We start from the raw sequence: 19,988 nt of genomic DNA, 5'->3' as shown, positions 1-19,988 counted from the left end.
ATGCATGTGGTTAATGAAGATATGATGTTATTATAAGTTAAAGAAAATAAACACAAAGCTTCAATTGCAAATCATATTCAAGTAGGTGCTGGCCTTTTTTTCTGCATTTTTAGGTATCTCAGACCAGTGATCTCTTCGCCCCGCTGGACTACTACCTGAGCCAATTACAAGACGAGATGACCGGGCGGAGCAGGAGTCCCTTCCCCCACCACAATGAGGGTGTGTCCAGGAGGGTCCGCCGCGAATTGATGAGGGAGGAGCCAATGAAAGAGCCAATGGATGACTTCCTTGATCTGTTCTACTTGGACTACCCTGTCTTGTTCCAGGCCCTGGCAATGCCACCCACCATGCCAGACATCATGGAGACTGCCCATATGTTCTTCGGCAACCCTGACTTGTCTGTAGTGCTCAAAGGGGTCTCTAGGGACATGGGCATGGTACCACCATCACTACCACCCATGGGGAACGTCTCCAGGTCCATGTCCAGGGCCGGAGCCGTGACATGGGGCCCCTCAGTCCCCCCTCCTCTGGACGACCCTATCGACGTGGCCCTGGGCATCCTCTCCTACCTCACCCTCCCCAAACAGTGGCAGGCATACAGCCAGCTATTCGTGGAGATAGCACATGAAGACTGGATCATGGAGGACTTGGCCAAGATACAGAAGTTGTCAGCAGGCCTGGGCAAGATGGCGGACATGGCCATGGTGCTGTCCCAGCATCCCCCACTACAGGTCGCCCAGAGGGTGGAGCATATGGTTAGGCAGCTGAGTGCTGAGGTGGCAAGGATCATCTACAGTGGCCCCAACAATGGATCCAACATGGCCGTTCAGTTTCTCACCGCCTTCAACGACATCCTGGCGGATAACCTTGAAGAGGTCTCTGATATTACATCTCAGATCAATGCTATTATTCAGAACATCCTCAGCTCTCTGTCCAGACCAGAAGCTTACATGAGTCTGGCTCCGTACATGATGGCTCTAGACCAGACCATTGCTGTGTTCACCTCTTACCTACCCACGGACAGCCTGATGTACCTCAACACCTCTGGCCAGATGGTGAAAGGCTTTGCACGGCTGGTTTCACACCCACGGGACATGAAGAAGATGATGAAGGCTACAAGCATGCTCTCTGCCTCACTGGATCATCTCCTGGCCTCTGATAGGGAGACAACCCTTCCGGACAGGAAGCCGATCCAGTCCATCACTCACCCTCTCTTCCTGAACAGTGCCTTAGCCACTCATACCCTGTTCAACCTCTCCGCTGAAAGTCACAACTTCAGCAGCCCTCACGAGAAAGAGGCAATGATCAATCAGACTTTCCTTGCCCTGGTGGCCTTTCTGCCTGAGGACCAGAGAATATACGTTCTCCCTCTGGAGCCGGTCCTTCTCGCTGCCCTCTCTGGGGTCTCCAACACGGCCCAGATCCCTCCATCCTTCCTGGGGATCTCCAAGCAGGTCACCATGTCTATCCTTACCATGCTCAACCTAACCAACACCCCAACAGGGTACCAGGGGGACAGTGCTGGTGCTACGGTCCAGGTCCTGTTTAGAGTGTCACAACAGGTAATGTTTGTGACTGCCTTTGACAGATATTATAATGTCTTACGTAACTGTTATAAGTGCTTTATGAATGCATACATAAGGGGGTCAACAGTAAATATGTTAGCCATATTTGTAATGTTTCATATTGAATCATTACGTTGTAAATTGTTCTTGCAATTGAGCTTGTGGCTGGCTATTTGTACAATGATTTTTGAACAATTAAAAAACATCATCATCATCATCATCATCACCAGGTGTCCACCAGCCTGTGGCAAGGTTTATCAATGCCCCAATCAGCTGTCCACGTACCCTCCATGTTGGCATCCATCAACCGGGCTGCCATGGCTGTGGCACCCCTGATGCCCGATGGCAGTGAACACTACTTCAACGTCTCCCTCCATATCTTGCACATCACCACCATGGCTATCAACTACACCGCCACCACTGGGGACATAGCCGGCGCTATGGCTGTCATCTCTAGCTCGGTTCAGAGTCTCCTGGTCTCTCTGTCTTCATACCCCAGCCTGCAGACAACAGGCAGTATCATAGGTAATTCTTTCTCCATCTTTTTTTGTACCAGGGAACTATGATACAAGGTAATGGCCCCTCTTGTGTCAGGGACTGGCAAGCTATAATTATCTGCTCCATGGATGAGCACTTACAATTAAGATCAAGCAAAACATTTGCTAAATATTTTTAATGTATTGATTCAAACAAATTAACCAATATATACTTGTTCCTCCTTGAAGGAATGCTTACATTAAAACTAGCACTGTAGAAAGGACTATATTTGTGTCTGTTAACCATTTAGGCGACCTGGAACATGCCATCCAGAAGATGTTGCAGGTGTTACGGTCAGGCCGAGGCCCCCTGGCCCAGACTGCTGATATCACCCAGCTGCTTCTCCATAACGTTCAGGGTCTCCTGGGCCTGGCAAACACTAGCATGGAGGCCAGCGTGGCTCGTCTGGTACTGGCTGCAGCCAAGATGAACACTGGACATCTGCTAATGATGAACGAGACCAACTGGACACACAAGTTCGTTTTCTGTTTTTAGACTGATTGCATATCTGTTTGTCCTGTCCTGCCAACTTCTATGGTCGTTGGCATGAAAATGATCATAGACGTTGGCTATCAAGCACAAACAGGTCTGGGACCAGGCTAAGTTTTTCTGTTGCTTTGGAGATAAATGGTTAATGAAGCTGAATAAGTGTCCCATCTGTCCCATGACAATAGCTTGTGCTCACAGGTGTAGCATACAGAGATCTCAGCTTGGATGACTTATCTCAGAAGCAGTATTTTCCAGTTACTTGGTGTTTACTTTAATACTATAATCTACTAATATTATCATCTAGTCTGTTAGGATCATGTGCATAACAACCATGATAAAAGATGTAACTAATTGTAGTTTACAGTACTACATGCAGAAATGAGAGGAGCAGCTGATGATGATGGTTTTTCGTCTTCCGCACACTCCCACAGGTTGACGATGGTTCTGACAGACATATCTAACAGGGTTCCCGAGGACCTTCCCTATGCTCCCCTTATTAAGAATATCACAATGGGCCTGGCCACTGAATCACAAGGTAAGCCTAGTTACTTTACTCTTCATTTACAAATCAATAAATTCTTGACTCCCTCCCCCTCCTCTCTTAGTGGTTCAGAGGCTCATGGCTCAGTCAGGACTCCCTTGAAATTAGATGTATTGCTCAATAGGACTCACGTTGTTTAAATGGTTGATAAATAAAGGAGACAAGAGTCTCACTATAGACCTGACCGATTGGCTCCAGAAAGACATTACAAAGACAAAAAAATCCCATTTAGTTTCCATCGTTAGTTTGATGGAGGGGAATCCGCTGAGTGGGCAAGATTACTTTTCTTCATTCTTCCATTATCCTAGCCTCTAACCCTAGAATATCTCTAACTAGGCCTACATCCCAAATGGCACCCTATTCCCTATTTAGTGTAGTACTTCTGACCAAGGGCCATAGGGCTCTGGTCAAATGTAGTGGGGTCGTTCTTGAGTTGCGGTAGCATTTGCCCTTGCCTTTGCAACCATGAAAACACTTTAAAATGACAAATAGTTACACATCATACATGTTTTTGTTTATATTGAGATGTTTATCAATTATAAAACATAATGCAAGTCCTTTATACAATGTTTATGCATTGTTCAAAGTACTTACAGTAGGGTAAGCAAACTGGCTTGTCCCCAGTAGTGATGTGTAGAGTTAATAGTGACATATTTTGGGGATTTAGAGATATCTATCTATTATGAATGCTAGAAAGTGAACAAAAGTATTTATCATATTGTATAGATTATTATAAACAAACAAAGCTATCAAAATACCTATTTTATTTACTAGTATAATTTCTGTCCCTCAGTTATGCCATATGTCATTAATGTTAGCGCCTTGAAAATCACTCTTTACGAAGACATACAAGGACCTTGAGCATTCCCTCCAGTGGCAAACTGTTATCGGGGGAGGTGTCTATATTAAAGAAAATTATTCGCTTATCACACCCTTTTAGAATGTCATCAATTTGAGGATTCCATTGATAATTTGGTGTGTCTAAATCCAAAAGTGTCACTTGTTGTTACTAAATGTAAATGAAGGGAAATAACATTGTGAGCAACATTTTTAATCATATCACTTTAGTCAATTATTTTTAAAGGGTTAATAACCTTGATTTGAGCATAACCTTGATTTGAGCGTCTTTGGCCTCCGTTTAAGAAAATATCCTCAACAACCTAAAATGTCTCATATAGTGTTACCATCATTGGTGTTACTACTGGTGGCACAATGTTATCATAATATCCAAAATGTGTAAAGTCATTAAGCTGCCATATTAGTTGATTTAGAGTGGGAAGATGTACCTAAATACATTTAAATAAGAACATTCTAGAATAAATAATTTCTTTCCAAAACGCCTCTAACTATATGTTCTCCTACTAACTCCACTTCTCTCACAGACAATCTCCCCTGGTGTCTTTCCTCCTCCTACTCACATTGTGTCTAATTGCGTAGCGGCGACTCTAGACTCCTACAGACCTAACCCTCACAGACAACCACATGCAGTCTTCACACTGTTAAATGTTCATATGCATTATTTGATTTCTACAGCTCCACGTGTTAGGTGTCCTCTGATACAGAAGTCAGAAAAAGTCAGAAGTCAGACCTTCCCTCCGCCTCTCTATTTGACCTTTATATAACTCCTACTAGGAACTCCTACTTGAGGAATCCCACGCAATCAATTATTTATATACACTAGATGACTGACAGGGGAGCTGTTTTGAAGCCATCGTGCCTCGTGCCTCCATCTTGGCACTACCCCACCATTGTAAAAACTATTTTGGAAGCTATAGAAATGCATTTTTTAATGTCTACATTTGTTTTTGCCAATTTTATGATACTATCAACATCTTAATGCATACTTCAAAGTTATATTATAAAACTGGTTGTTTGGATCCTGGATACTGATTGGACGAGCAGCTTTCCAAGCTATGCTGTATTCTTCGTCATAGACACACGAATGCCTGCTAACAGTTCCATATGAAAATGATCACTCCATAAGAATATCATGCTCATGTTGCTGTCCGAATCAGCGCTTGTATTTATCTCTACTCACACATTATTTCTCCTTGCTTCCAGCCTGGCATTTAGTTTCGTACAGCAGGGGTTAATATAAGTCTCTCTGTCTGCCTGTCTGCCTGTCTGACCTTGGAAACAATGTTTCACTTTTGAATTCTGATCTCTGTAGTACCATACATACTGTAGAGCTAGTTGAATCACACATCAACGTCTTTATCATGGACATATCCAAGTAAATGCCAATAGAACATAACTCAAACAAAAATGCAGCTAGTGGACTGTCATTCCAGTTTCAATGTTTGACATGACTGAGTCATCTGAAGTCGGTGACAAGTGATAAGAACATTATCCAGCCTGCATAACAACCATTCTGTTTAGAATGGACGACCAGTCCTTTTGCATAGCAAATTTGTGAAAAATAATTAACAACTGGGTCGCGTTTGTAGCAACATGACCAAAAGAACTAACGACCACATTTTTGTCCAGACAATATCTTGAGGTGGAAGAATGAAATTTGATGAAAGTTTTGATGAAAATGTGTAATTCATTGTCATTTTAATGTTGGTATCGTGTCGGTCCAAACAACGCCATTTACATGTGACTGTATTCATGATACAGCACTGCCTCTTGTGCCTTATTGGTATATTATGTGAGCGAAACATACAAAAAATATCTACATTTTCCTTAAAGTATAATTTTTTATACTAAAGTAATTTTATACTTTTATACGAAAGTACTAATGTTACTGTCCCCACTACAACAAAAAAATATATGCTTAAATACGTGTCATGTTTTCCTATTCAATTAAAATACTGTAGGATTCCATCCATTCCTATGGAGGACTGCTCCTTCTGGGGAGTGCCAATATGGCTGACCGGTGGCTTCAAAGCCTCTCATTGGCCAATACATAGCATCAGCAATCCAGAGTTTATATACATCATTGCGCACAATTTGTTTTTAATGTAGCCATATTCCAAACACCATTATTATATAATGGACATATTTCATATTGAAACCAGGCAGTGCAATAGGATAGGCTTAATAATGTGAGCTTTGTTAGAACTCCAGATAAGCCAGGAGGCATATGGCACATCTCCAAGAGAAAGACACTCTGCACCTTATTAAACATTATTAAATCGCATTAGCCAAGTAAGAATTCAATCACTAAATACCCCCCCCCCCCCGCCCCCCACGCACAAATATAATAGCTTTGTGACCACATTTTAATTGGCTACTGTACTTGTTTTATAATGCCACGTAACAAGGTTATATCTCTGTATATGCAATATAGTCACTTGTAAAACTGCACCACAGCTACTTCAGCTACAACCCTTTCATTTCCCAGAGGTATGATCCTAGCTTGAGGATCATACCCTTTTTATTATTTTCTCCACTGCAGTACCCCTGAGATCCTAAATGATTCAAAGAGTATGTTAAGTCACTCGCTTTTCTTCTGGGTTTTCAATGCAGTGCACCAATATTTACCATTCACCGTAGTTCGTGTCTCGTTTTAATTAGATGTTTCGCCTTGAGGTCTCACTGCTTTGACCAGAGACCTAAGTAGTGCACTATGTGAGGAATAGGGTGCCATTTGGGACGTAGGGGTTGGTCCCTTTGCCTTGTCAGTAGTATGCAGGGTCCCACATAATTTGGTGCTTGCTGTTCAGAGAAGCCACCCTGAAATAGAGGTGGTAATGATGCCCTGTGGGACACTGTGTTACCATGTCACCTTAACACATCTCTACTGCCCTCCCTTTCCCTCCCACGCTCTCTCACTCCCTCCTTCTCTCCCTCCCTCCAAAGTGAACCTACACCTCCTACTCCAGACCATCCAGTTAGGGTCTGAACTCTTCAGCAGCAGCTGGTCAGATGGAAACTTCAGCAACAGACTGGTCTCCCTGACCTCTACGGTTAGAACACAGTACTTCTCATGAAACTTTCATCTGTAGGGCGAGAGGGATATAGAGGCTATTCTCTCTGGAATAATGTCTAGACTACCATAACATCACCAAGACTAGGGTAGGCACAGACATTTGTTGCAACAGCAAGGAGCTACATGTGTTCTACAACAAGACACACACACATACAGTAACATGTTTTATTTACAGTGTTTTGACTGCTACCATTGGCCTTCTATACGGACAAAATTCACAGTCCATATGACTCATCTTGCACGTTCTGCTTCGTGAGTGAGATTTTCAATGTAGGCCTATTCATTACACATTGCAAATAAACTTGTAACTTGTGTTGCAGGTGTGTGCGCTGGAGGATATGGACTCCATCCAACAGGTGATGCAGGCTCTGTCTCTTGGCCCAGGGTTCCTGTGTGAGACTGCCATGCCCATTCTCCAGGCCTTCCACATGATGACCCGGAGTCTGGTCCAGGACAGCTCTGACCTGTTTGAAGCTCTGTTCGAAACCTTCATAGGAGACCCCAACACCTACAATGTCAACATAAACTGGTATGGAGACATTGTAGGACATGTATACTTAAAAATAAATGAAGAACTAAATGGTATATTGTGTAAATGGAAGTTATCGTTGACAAATGTTTGTGTGTGCATGTGTGTGATATGCCTGTGCATGTTTGTGACACAGGACCTCTGCACTCACCCAGACGCTTGGCCTGAACATCAGCAGCCTGAAAACCCTCAACATCAACATGACCTCTCCAGGTATACCAATTACTTTTCAACATTTATTTATTAGGAATTTATTGTTGTTTTTGACGGTGACAGGCATGGATGAAGGGGAGATAGATAGATAGATAGATAGATTCATTAAAGGGAGATACAGAGGTGAGAAGGATGGTGAGGCCCGGGATTCAATCTCATGCAGGCAGGGGGACAATATGTGCTTGAGGCAGTGGCCTTAACCACTAGACTAGATCAACTCCAGGCACCACTGCCCCATTACTTCAATTACTCTACTCGATAAGCTAAGTCATTAATGAGCTAATTGCTTATTAATTCAGGGTTAATTAGCTAATCACTTAGATAATTTGTTAGCTAATTGCCTAATTATACTATGAAGCGTAAAGCTCATGTAATGTATTTTGCTCTTCTGAACATGCAGCCCGTACTGCTTTTAGAATTACTTATAATATACCACCTTTAAATATAATTATAACCTCGGTGGTTCGAGCTCTGAATGATGATTGGCTGACAGCAGTATATTAGACCATATACCACACGTATGACAAAACATTTACTGCTCTAATTACGAGGGAAACCAGTTTATAATCCCAATAAGGTACCTCGGGGGTTTGCATTGTGCATAAGAACAGCCCTTAGCCCTGGTATATTGGCCATATACCACACCCTTTTGGACCTTATTGCCTAAATATACACTACAGTTTAAACGTTTGGGGTCACTTAGCAATGTCCTTGTTTTTGAAAGATTTTTTTTTTTTTTTGTGCATTAAAATAACATAAAATTGATCAGAAATACAGTGTAGACTTTGTTGATGTTGTAAATGACTATCGTAGCTGGAAACGGCTTATTTTTTATGGAATCATCTACATAGGCGTACAGAGGCCCATTATCAGCAACCATCACTCCTGTGTTCCAATGGCACGTTGTGTTAGCTAATCCAAGTTTATCATTTTAAAAGGCTAATTGATCATTAGAAAACCTTTTTGCAATTACGTTAGCACAGCTGAAAACTGTTGTCTGATTAAAGAAGCAATAAAACTGGCCTTCTTTACACTAGTTGAGTATCTGGAGCATCACACAGAGTTCCTCTGTCCAGTGTCTGTGTTCTTTTGCCCATCTTAATCTTTTATTTTTATTGGCCAGTCTGAGATTTGGCGTTTTCTTTGCAATTCAGCCTAGAAGGCCAGCATCCCAGAGTCGCCTCTTCACTGTTGACGTTGAGACTGATGTTTTGCGGGCACTATTTATTTAAAGCTGCCAGTTGAGGACTTGTGAGGTGTCTGTTTCTCAAACTAGACAATCTAATGTACTTGTCCTCTTGCTCAGTTGTGAACCGGGGCCTCCCACTCCTCTTTCTATTCTGGTTAGAGCCAGTTTACGCTGTTCTGTGAAGGGAGTAGTACACAGCGTTGTACGAGATCTTCAGATTCAGATTCTTGGCAAATTCTCGCATGGAATAGCCTTCATTTCTCAGAACAAGAATAGACTGATGAATTACAGAAGAAAGTTCTTTGTTTCTAGCCATTTTGAGCCTGTATTCGAACCCACAAATGCTGATGCTCCAGACACTCAACTAGTCTAAAGAAGGCCAGTTTTATTGCTGCTTTAATCAGAACAACAGTTTTCAGCTGTGCTAACATAATTGCAAAAGGGTTTTCTAATAATCAATTAGCCTTTTAAAATGATCAACTTGGATTAGCTAACACAACATGCCATTGGAACACAGGGGTGATGGTTGCTGATAATGGGCCTCTGTACACCTATGTAGATATTCCATTAAAAACAGCCGTTTCCAGCTACAATAGTCATTCATTTACAACATTAACAATGTCTACACTGTATTTCTGATCATTTTGATGTTATTTTAAATCTCAAATTTGGACTCATCAGACCAAAGGACAGATTTCCACCGGTTTAATGTCCATTGCTCAGGTTTCTTGGACCAAGAAAGTATTTTCTTCTTATTGGTGTCCTTTAGTAGTGGTTTCATTGTAGCAATTCGACCACGAAGGCCTGATTCACGTAGTCTCCTCTGAACAGTTGATGTTGTGATGTGTCTGCTGCTTGAACTCTGTGGAGCATTTATTTGGGCTGCAGTTTCTGAGGCTGGTAACTCTAATGAACTTATCCTCTGCAGAAGAGGTAACTCTGGGTCTTCCTTTCCTGTGGCGATCCTCATGAGAGCCAGTTTCATCATAGCACTTGATTGTTTTTGCGACTGCACTTGAAGAAAGTTCTTGAAATTCTCCATATTGACAGACCTTCATGTCTTAAAGTAATGATGGACTGTCACTTCTCTTTGCTTATTTGAGCTGTTCTTGCCATAATATGGACTTGGTCTTTTACCAAGTAGGGCTATCTTCTGTATACCAACCCTACCATGTCACAACACAACTGATTGGCTCAAACACATTAAGAAGGAAATAAATTCCACATATTACATTTTAACAAGGCACACCTGTTAATTGAAATGCATTCCAACCTCATGAAGCTGATTGAGAGAATGCCAAGATTGTGCAAAGCTGTCATCAAGGCAAAGGGTGGCTACTTTGAGGAATCTCAAATATAAAATATATTTTGATTTGTTCAACACTTTTTTGGTTACTACATGATTCCATATGTGTTATTTCATAGTTTTGATATCTTCACTATTATTCTGCAATGTAGAAACTAGTAAAAATAGAGAAAAACCCTTGAATGAGTTGATGTGTCCAAACTTTTGATTGGTATTTATATATATTGTACTTTTTACCCTTTTTTCTCCCCAATTGGTAGTTACAGTCTTGTCCCATCGCTGCAACTCCTGTACGGACTTGGTAGAGGCAAAGATCGAGAGCCATGCGTCCTCTGAAACACGACCCTGCCAAGCCTCGCTGCTTCTTGACACAATGCTCGCTTAACCCAGAAGCCAGCCGCACCAATGTGTTGGAGGAAACACCGTACAACTGGCAACCATGTCTGTGTGCATGTGGCCGGCCAAACCCTCCCCTAACCCAGACAACGCTGGGCCAATTGTGCGCCGACTCATGGGTCTCCCGGTCGCGGCCGGCTGCGACACAGCCCGGGATCGAACCCTAATCTTTAGTGACGCTTCAAGCACTGCGATGCAGTGCCTTAGACCGCTGCGCCACTCAGGAGGCCAACGTATAAATATATCATGTCAAATATATATTTTATGTTTCCCAGGTGTGGTCAAGATCCTGTATTTTCTCTTCAGTCACTTGTTACATTTTTTCTACAGGTGTGGTCAAGGTGTTGAACCTCCTGTATTTTCTCTGCAGTCACCTATTGTATTGTATTTCCTAGGTGTGGTGAAAATGTCGGAGCTCTTGAGGAACAAGACAGCATTTGCTCTGGAGGTCCAGCGTTACACTGACATCCCACCTGAGATCCTCCACCTGCTGATGGAGACCACCATGCCTAACAGCAACTTCCAGGTGAGCTCACCTCAGCTTATTCTAAGCCACAGATCAGCTGTGATGCCCATAGGATGTGTAACAATAACACCAAATACAATTATCTCAAAAAGAGAGAGAAATCATATAATCATCATTTTTAGAAGTTGTCATGAAAGTCAGACCAGTCTTCAACCTCTCTATGTCTACTGTAGATCCTAGCCTGGCTGGCTAACATGCACCACTGCAGTGAAACATCTCTCTCTCTTCTCTCCATCATATTTTCTTACTCTTCTAATTTGCTACTAGCTAGTACTATATCTAGTGATCTGACCCATACACAATCTCTATCTCCCCTCTAGATCCTAGCGTGGCTGGCTAACATGCACCACTGCAGGGACCCAACCAGCCTGCAGATGAATAGCACAGAGCAGCTCATCTTCCGGGTCTTCTGCAACCTGCCTATAAACCAGTGGTACAACTTTGTAGTCATCGTGGCTCGCTACGTCCACATGGAGAACGTGATATACAGGGTATGTGTGTGTGTGTAACCTGCCATCTCAGCAGTTTTACAGTACAACTTCATAGTGCTGTTGGCTTGCTACGTCCACATGGAGAGTGTCGTCTACAGGGTAAGGAATGGTTATGTCTCAGTGCCAGGGCAGGTCATGTAAAGGTTACACATCGGAATTCTCTGTGACTATATGTGCTGGGGACCCAAACTAGTACACATTTTTGTTTTATCACTAGCACTACACGTCTGATTCCATTAATCAAAGGTTTGATGATGCGTTGATTGGTGGAATCAGGTGTGTAGTGCTAGGTGTGTAGTGCTAGGTGTGTAGTGCTAGGTGTGTAGTGCTAGGTGTGTAGTGCTAGGTGTGTAGTGCTAGGTGTGTAGTGCTAGGGCAAAAACAAAAATGTGCACCCCTTTGGATCACCAGGACCGGGATTAAGAAACCCTGAGATAGGTAGACATGTAATGTAATTAAGGACAGTAAGGCCAAAGGTTGATTCTGTCCACAGGCTCTCAGACGACAGAGAGTTCAGCTGTCTACAGCCTAGTCCTAATGACAGAGGGTTCAGCTGTCTACAGCCTAGTCCTAATGACAGAGGGTACAGCTGTCTACAGCCTAGTCCTAATGACAGAGGGTACAGCTGTCTTCAGCCTAGTCCTAATGACAGAGGGTTCAGCTGTCTACAGCCTAGTCCTAATGACAGAGGGTTCAGCTGTCTACAGCCTAGTCCTAATGACAGAGGGTTCAGCTGTCTACAGCCTAGTCCTAATGACAGAGGGTACAGCTGTCTACAGCCTAGTCCTAATGACAGAGGGTACAGCTGTCTACAGCCTAGTCCTAATGACAGAGGGTACAGCTGTCTACAGCCTAGTCCTAATGACAGAGGGTTCAGCTGTCTACAGCCTAGTCCTAATGACAGAGGGTTCAGCTGTCTACAGCCTAGTCCTAATGACAGAGGGTTCAGCTGTCTACAGCCTAGTCCTAATGACAGAGGGTTCAGCTGTCTACAGCCTAGTCCTAATGACAGAGGGTTCAGCTGTCTACAGCCTAGTCCTAATGACAGAGGGTTCAGCTGTCTACAGCCTAGTCCTAATGACAGAGAGTACAGCTGTCTACAGCCTAGTCCTAATGACAGAGGGTTCAGCTGTCTACAGCCTAGTCCTAATGACAGAGGGTTCAGCTGTCTACAGCCTAGTCCTAATGACAGAGGGTTCAGCTGTCTACAGCCTAGTCCTAATGACAGAGGGTTCAGCTGTCTACAGCCTAGTCCTAATGACAGAGGGTTCAGCTGTCTACAGCCTAGTCCTAATGACAGAGGGTTCAGCTGTCTACAGCCTAGTACTAATGACAGAGGGTTCAGCTGTCTACAGCCTAGTCCTAATGACAGAGGGTTCAGCTGTCTACAGCCTAGTCCTAATGACAGAGGGTTCAGCTGTTTACAGCCTAGTCCTAATGACAGAGGGTTCAGCTGTCTACAGCCTAGTCCTAATGACAGAGGGTTCAGCTGTCTACAGCCTAGTACTAATGACAGAGGGTACAGCTGTCTACAGCCTAGTCCTAATGACAGAGGGTTCAGCTGTCTACAGCCTAGTCCTAATGACAGAGGGTTCAGCTGTCTACAGCCTAGTCCTAATGACAGAGGGTACAGCTGTCTACAGCCTAGTCCTAATGACAGAGGGTTCAGCTGTCTACAGCCTAGTCCTAATGACAGAGGGTTCAGCTGTCTACAGCCTAGTCCTAATGACAGAGGGTTCAGCTGTCTACAGCCTAGTCCTAATGACAGAGGGTTCAGCTGTCTACAGCCTAGTCCTAATGACAGAGGGTTCCGCTGTCTACAGCCTAGTCCTAATGACAGAGGGTACAGCTGTCTACAGCCTAGTCCTAATGACAGAGGGTACAGCTGTCTACAGCCTAGTCCTAATGACAGAGGGTTCAGCTGTCTACAGCCTAGGCCTAATGACAGAGGGTTCAGCTGTCTACAGCCTAGTCCTAATGACAGAGGGTTCAGCTGTCTACAGCCTAGTCCTAATGACAGAGGGTTCAGCTGTCTACAGCCTAGTCCTAATGACAGAGGGTTCAGCTGTCTACAGCCTAGTCCTAATGACAGAGGGTACAGCTGTCTACAGCCTAGTCCTAATGACAGAGGGTTCAGCTGTCTACAGCCTAGGCCTAATGACAGAGGGTACAGCTGTCTACAGCCTAGTCCTAATGACAGAGGGTTCAGCTGTCTACAGCCTAGTCCTAATGACAGAGGGTTCAGCTGTCTACAGCCTAGTCCTAATGACAGAGGGTTCAGCTGTCTACAGCCTAGGCCTAATGACAGATGGTACAGCTGTCTACAGCCTAGTCCTAATGACAGATGGTACAGCTGTCTACAGCCTAGTCCTAATGACAGAGGGTTCAGCTGTCTACAGCCTAGTCCTAATGACAGAGGGTTCAGCTGTCTACAGCCTAGTCCTAATGACAGAGGGTTCAGCTGTCTACAGCCTAGTCCTAATGACAGAGGGTTCAGCTGTCTACAGCCTAGTCCTAATGACAGATGGTACAGCTGTCTACAGCCTAGTCCTAATGACAGAGGGTTCAGCTGTCTACAGCCTAGTCCTAATGACAGAGGGTTCAGCTGTCTACAGCCTAGTCCTAATGACAGATGGTACAGCTGTCTACAGCCTAGTCCTAATGACAGAGGGTTCAGCTGTCTACAGCCTAGTCCTAATGACAGAGGGTTCAGCTGTCTACAGCCTAGTCCTAATGACAGAGGGTTCAGCTGTCTACAGCCTAGTCCTAATGACAGATGGTACAGCTGTCTACAGCCTAGTCCTAATGACAGAGGGTTCAGCTGTCTACAGCCTAGTCCTAATGACAGATGGTACAGCTGTCTACAGCCTAGTCCTAATGACAGAGGGTTCAGCTGTCTACAGCCTAGTCCTAATGACAGAGGGTTCAGCTGTCTACAGCCTAGTCCTAATGACAGATGGTACAGCTGTCTACAGCCTAGTCCTAATGACAAAGGGTTCCGCTGTCTACTATGTGATACTAATGTCCCTCCATATGTCTCTCCACAGCTGATGCTGTCCAGTGAGATGCAGAGCATAGTGGGGTTCATGCTGCAGATGGTCAAGTTCCTGACGGACATGATGGGCAAGCTGCTTCCTGCCATCGCCCACCTGCAGGACTACATGTTCTCCATACGAGACCTCAACCTGGTCTCTGACCCAGAGTTCCGCAGTGTGAGTATTAAAGCATGATGCTGCGACAATCTGGGAGGATTGTAGCTAGCAGTCTGTCTACCTGTCTCTGTCTTCCTGTTTCTTTCTCTCCTTCTGCTCATACTGAGACAAACACACATAATTAGATAGAACAGTAGTATTGTGTTTCTTTATGGAGACCCTATGGAGTATTACATAGAGCTCTACTCATACTGAGATAGTTGTGAATGGCTGAGTCTGATATAGAGCTCTACTCATACTGAGATAGTAGTGAATGGCTGAGTCTGATATAGAGCTCTACTCATACTGAGATAGTAGTGAATGGCTGAGTCTGATATAGAGCTCTACTCATACTGAGATAGTTGTGAATGGCTGAGTCTGATATAGAGCTCTACTCATACTGAGATAGTAGTGAATGGCTGAGTCTGATATAGAGCTCTACTCATACTGAGATAGTAGTGAATGGCTGAGTCTGATATAGAGCTCTACTCATACTGAGATAGTAGTGAATGGCTGAGTCTGATATAGAGCTCTACTCATACTGAGATAGTAGTGAATGGCTGAGTCTGATATAGAGCTCTACTCATACTGAGATAGTATTGAATGGCTGAGTCTGAGAGGATTGCTGCTATCAGTCTGTGTTCTGGCTGCGGGTCTGTCTGGCTGTGGGTCTCTCTCTCTCTCATTCATCCCTCCTAACTCTCTTCTTTTCCCACCCCCAGATGGTGCATGGTAAAACCAGAACAATGTCCAGCAGAGCTACATTCACCACTGTGTCCAGAGCCATGTGTAACCATGGCATCATGTCCCTGTTTGGCATCTCCAAGCTGCCCATCATGACTGAGACAGACCCCTCCACACAGCAGGAGCACAGGATGGAGGAGCTGGTCAACAAGTTCAAGATCCCTCGCAATGCCAGTATGGAACCCACTTTGCAGGGTTGATTAGTTGATTGTTTTGTTGATTGATATCATTTATTAGATAATTAAAAGTAGCAGGCTTTTATGCTACCGAAAGGTTGCTAGATTGAATCCCTGAGCTGACAAGGTAAAAATCTGTCGTTCCGCCCCTGAACAAGGCAGTTAACCCACTGTTCCTAGGCCGTCATTGTAAATAAGAATTTATTTTTAACTGACTTGCCGAGTTAAATGAACAATAAATAAAATAGGCTGCTCTAGCCGGAGACAACATTACATACATTTTACATACATAAGCACACATTGCTTATTTGATTTAAGCATAGACCCAGTGTTCAAAGCTGATTGAAATTACATCATTACAACAAGATTATGAGTATCTTTATTTATTATTAATTATGATTTAATATGAGGTTGAAAATTGTGACATTTTCCTATAAGAATGTAGGACTGACACATCTTATAACCTGCTCCTTCTCTTCCCCTGGCCAGCTCCTTTCTGTATGAACTTCTACCTAGACATGGTGAACACCACTGGAGGAGCCATAGCCTGGGCCTTCCTCAAGCCCATGCTGCTGGGACAGGTCCTGTACAGCCCAGACACACCACTCACTAGGACCATCATAGAAAAGGTACAATCACACACACAAACACACACACCCATGAACACACACAAACACCTATGAACACACACACACACACACACACACACACACACACACACACACACACACACACACACACACACACACACACACACACACACACACACACACACACACACACACACTACACTACACTGTATCACCATCTGTATGTATTGTCTTCCAGTCCAATGCCACATTGCAGCAGTTTGCCAACCTGAAGATGTACTCCCAGGATTGGCTCCAGTCCTCTTCCTACATTATGGACTCAGTCAAGATACTGAATCAAACCCTGCCAATGCTCCAGGTATGAACCAGCTATTCTCAAAGCTCCAATGGATTTATATAAGCTACAATCTGCTTTTTTCTGGAATCCATGGTGGTGTCCCAAATGGCACCCTATTCTCTATATAGTGCACTACTTTTGACAAGGGTTCTGCTCAAAAGTAGTGCACTCTCTAGCAAATAGGGTGAACATTCCATCTATCTAGGAAAGTAGAGGAAAATACTAGAACGTTTTTTCAGCAACTGAAAGTTTCAGCAACTGTATCTTGATGTTATTTTACTCAACTTCTTTCTCCCTCCTAGAATTCCCTTGGCAATTCTTTTGTTCAGAATTTCATTGAGATGCAGACAGACATTGATGTGAGCAAGATGAAGGATACTCTCAAGAACTTCTGTGAGTTTTGTATTTGAAGGTCTTACTTTGGAAAATGGGTACATACAAGACAACCCTTATCCCTTCTTTAGTTATCTCCATGTAAAATATAAAACATATCAAGGCCTTCAATTAAGACACATTCCAATCAAATGTGTCTTAACATATCTTCTACATTCAAATTCCCTTCGGGGCAATACATGTTTTCATTCATTCATACATTCTTTCTAGTGTGGATCTTTTTTTCTTTAGTTTTATATTATCTTTGAATTTAATATACATCTTCCCCCTGACTCCTGACCCCCTGACCACTTCTCACCACTTAAATATCTTAATCCGTCTTAAGATATTTATCCCCTTTATTAGCTATAGATCTTATTTATCTTTCTAGTTTTATTTGTATTTGATCTAATAGACTCTTGTTCTCCCCCTAGCTAACACAACGACCCTCCTGGAGAAAAACAAGGACATTGTGACCCAGATCACAACTCTGTCCAACCTGATGATGAACCTGTCCTCCTGTATTAATTTTGACCGTTTCCACGGCATCAACTCTACTGACGACCTCAACACCATGGCCGAACACCTCACCCAGACCAGAGACCTCTACGCCAGTTAGTCTATCCTTTATATTTCAAAATAAGCCTTGTGTTTTGACATTTTGCCCTACAGCCTTCTTGATTCCTATATTAAATCATTTCTCTGTAACAATACAGTTACTTAATATAATATTCAAGTAGTCAAAAATAAAATAGCAGTTTGTGTTCTGTTCCTGTGTCTCTTTCTGCAGGTATCATCTTCAAGCTGCCCAAGGATGATGACGACTCACACAGGAAGCGGCGAGACGCCTCACGCTCCTCCTCCTCCGCGCTGCCTCCCAAGGTGGACTACACCATCCGCATGTCCATCGAGAACTCCATGCGGACCGACCGCTCCCGCAACCCTTTCTGGGTGAAGGACCCCTACATCTCCTCATTGAAGACCCAGCGCTACAACCGAGGCTTTGTATACCTGCAGGAGAGCATCGACAGGGCCATCATAGGTAACGTTATGTTGTTGATGATATGTTTACATTTACATTTTGGGGATTTAGCAGATGCTCTTATCCAGAGTGACTTACAGTACAGTCAGTACTTTTACCTAAGGTAAACTCTTTTTAAAAAATGGTGCTATCTAGAACCTAAAAGGATTCTTTGGCTGTCCCCATAGGAGAACCCTTTGAAGAACGCTTTTTGGTTCTAGGTAGAACCATTTTTTGTTTCCCTGTAGAACCCTTTTGAGTTCCATGTACTGTAGAACCCTTTCCACAGAAGGATTTACGTGGAACTCAAAAGGGTTCTACAGGGAACCAAAAAATGGTTCTATCTGGAACTAAAAAGAGTCCTATGGGGACAGCCAAAGAACCCTTTTGGAACCCTTTTTTCCTAAGGGTTCCAAAGGGTAGGTAAGGTAGGTAAGACACAACCCATATCATAGTCATAGTAAAAACATTCCTGAAAAAAGCAGCTGTCAGCTAAATCAGTGCTGTTAAGAAAAGAGGAAAACACTGTTCTGTGTTATGTGATGCTGTGTTATGTGATGCTGTGTTATGTGATGATGTGTTATGTGATGATGTGTTATGTGATGATGTGTTATGTGATGATGTGTTATGTGATGATGTGTTATGTGATGATGTGTTATGTGATGATGTGTTATGTGATGATGTGTTACGTGATGATGTGTTATGTTTTACTGTCTCTCTCATCATCTCTCAGAGACCCAGACAGGACAGCAGGTCACTGAGCCAGCCGTCCAGCTACAGGCCTTCCCTTACCCCTGCTTCCTCAAGGACGAGTGAGTAGGCCCAACACACACACATGCACACATGAATGCAGGCACACACACACACACACACACACTCACAAATACACAGGCATGCATATGCACACACACACATTATCTCCCCTCCTGTTGATGAGCAGACCCACAATAAAAAACGCTCTCATCCAGCCTCCGATCAGTTACACATAAACTACTAGCTATGTCCCCTGCATCAATACAGTACACGCTTCGCCATAAATCATGGCTGAGCATAATGTCTATGTTTACATCTTACTGAGAGTGCTTCTGAAGCCAACATGGATATCTCATCTCGCAAACGCAGCATAGCTGCTCTCTGTGCCTGGCTGCCTCCCATTCATGTGTGAGATATATCTGCGCCTCAAATGGCACCCTATTTCCTATATAGTGCACTAATTTTGACTCAATGGACCTATGGGCCCTGGTTAAAAGTAGTGTACTATAAAGGAAATAGGGTGCCATTTGGGACGCACACATGGTGATCCCTGCAGCTCTGGTGCATTGATTTATTAGGGAACAACACATTATTCCCGATACGATCACTTTGAAATATTACTTGTATTATAATAAACATTGACACGGTCCATGTATCAGGGTATACCCTCTCTGATTATGGAAAAAAGCTTTGAGTGAATTACATGAGGTTAGGACATTGTCGTTGTTATTGTTTTTTCTAGGGCACTGTTTTTGTTTGTGTGTGTGTTATATACATGCTCATCATGATGTGTTCATCTGAGAGTGATTGTATGAGTGTGTGTATGCATGACTATGCAATACATATTTTTAGCAAGTGAGTGAAAATGTTGTTGTTTTTCTTTCTCAGTCCCAGTGCTGATAGCTAGGCTGTGACATTGATTGATTGATTGACAGCTGTCATGTCTCTTCCTAAGGTACCTGAACAGCATCGCATTTGCATTCCCTCTGGTCTTGATGATTGCCTGGGTTCTGTTCATCGCCAACTTTGTGAAGAAGCTGGTTCATGAGAGAGAGCTCAGACTTCATGAGGTATAGTAGCCGCCAACC

At 43.4% G+C, this 19,988-nt stretch overlaps 1 protein-coding gene across 1 annotated transcript in view; it reads left to right on the top strand.

Moving 5' to 3' along the window:
• Positions 1 to 19,988, top strand: part of abca12 (ATP-binding cassette, sub-family A (ABC1), member 12) — a 95,457-nt gene that overhangs the window by 36,492 nt on the left and 38,977 nt on the right. Inside the window, exons 34-51 of the mRNA XM_071355258.1 lie at positions 114 to 1,562; positions 1,796 to 2,090; positions 2,353 to 2,578; positions 3,023 to 3,126; positions 6,937 to 7,043; positions 7,387 to 7,595; positions 7,732 to 7,808; positions 11,095 to 11,225; positions 11,546 to 11,716; positions 14,764 to 14,928; positions 15,630 to 15,825; positions 16,317 to 16,456; positions 16,656 to 16,775; positions 17,057 to 17,147; positions 17,561 to 17,740; positions 17,917 to 18,168; positions 18,881 to 18,959; positions 19,856 to 19,970. Of these exons, the coding sequence (XP_071211359.1) occupies positions 114 to 1,562; positions 1,796 to 2,090; positions 2,353 to 2,578; positions 3,023 to 3,126; positions 6,937 to 7,043; positions 7,387 to 7,595; positions 7,732 to 7,808; positions 11,095 to 11,225; positions 11,546 to 11,716; positions 14,764 to 14,928; positions 15,630 to 15,825; positions 16,317 to 16,456; positions 16,656 to 16,775; positions 17,057 to 17,147; positions 17,561 to 17,740; positions 17,917 to 18,168; positions 18,881 to 18,959; positions 19,856 to 19,970 (4,107 nt within the window). The remainder of the gene's footprint in view (positions 1 to 113; positions 1,563 to 1,795; positions 2,091 to 2,352; positions 2,579 to 3,022; positions 3,127 to 6,936; positions 7,044 to 7,386; positions 7,596 to 7,731; positions 7,809 to 11,094; positions 11,226 to 11,545; positions 11,717 to 14,763; positions 14,929 to 15,629; positions 15,826 to 16,316; positions 16,457 to 16,655; positions 16,776 to 17,056; positions 17,148 to 17,560; positions 17,741 to 17,916; positions 18,169 to 18,880; positions 18,960 to 19,855; positions 19,971 to 19,988) is intronic.

The sequence above is a fragment of the Salvelinus alpinus genome, chromosome 20, assembly GCF_045679555.1.
Source record: "Salvelinus alpinus chromosome 20, SLU_Salpinus.1, whole genome shotgun sequence".
In the NCBI taxonomy this organism is placed as follows: Eukaryota; Metazoa; Chordata; class Actinopteri; order Salmoniformes; family Salmonidae; genus Salvelinus; species Salvelinus alpinus.
The sequence above is the reverse complement of the archived record's forward strand: the minus strand, read 5'-3'. Positions and strand labels throughout refer to the sequence as shown.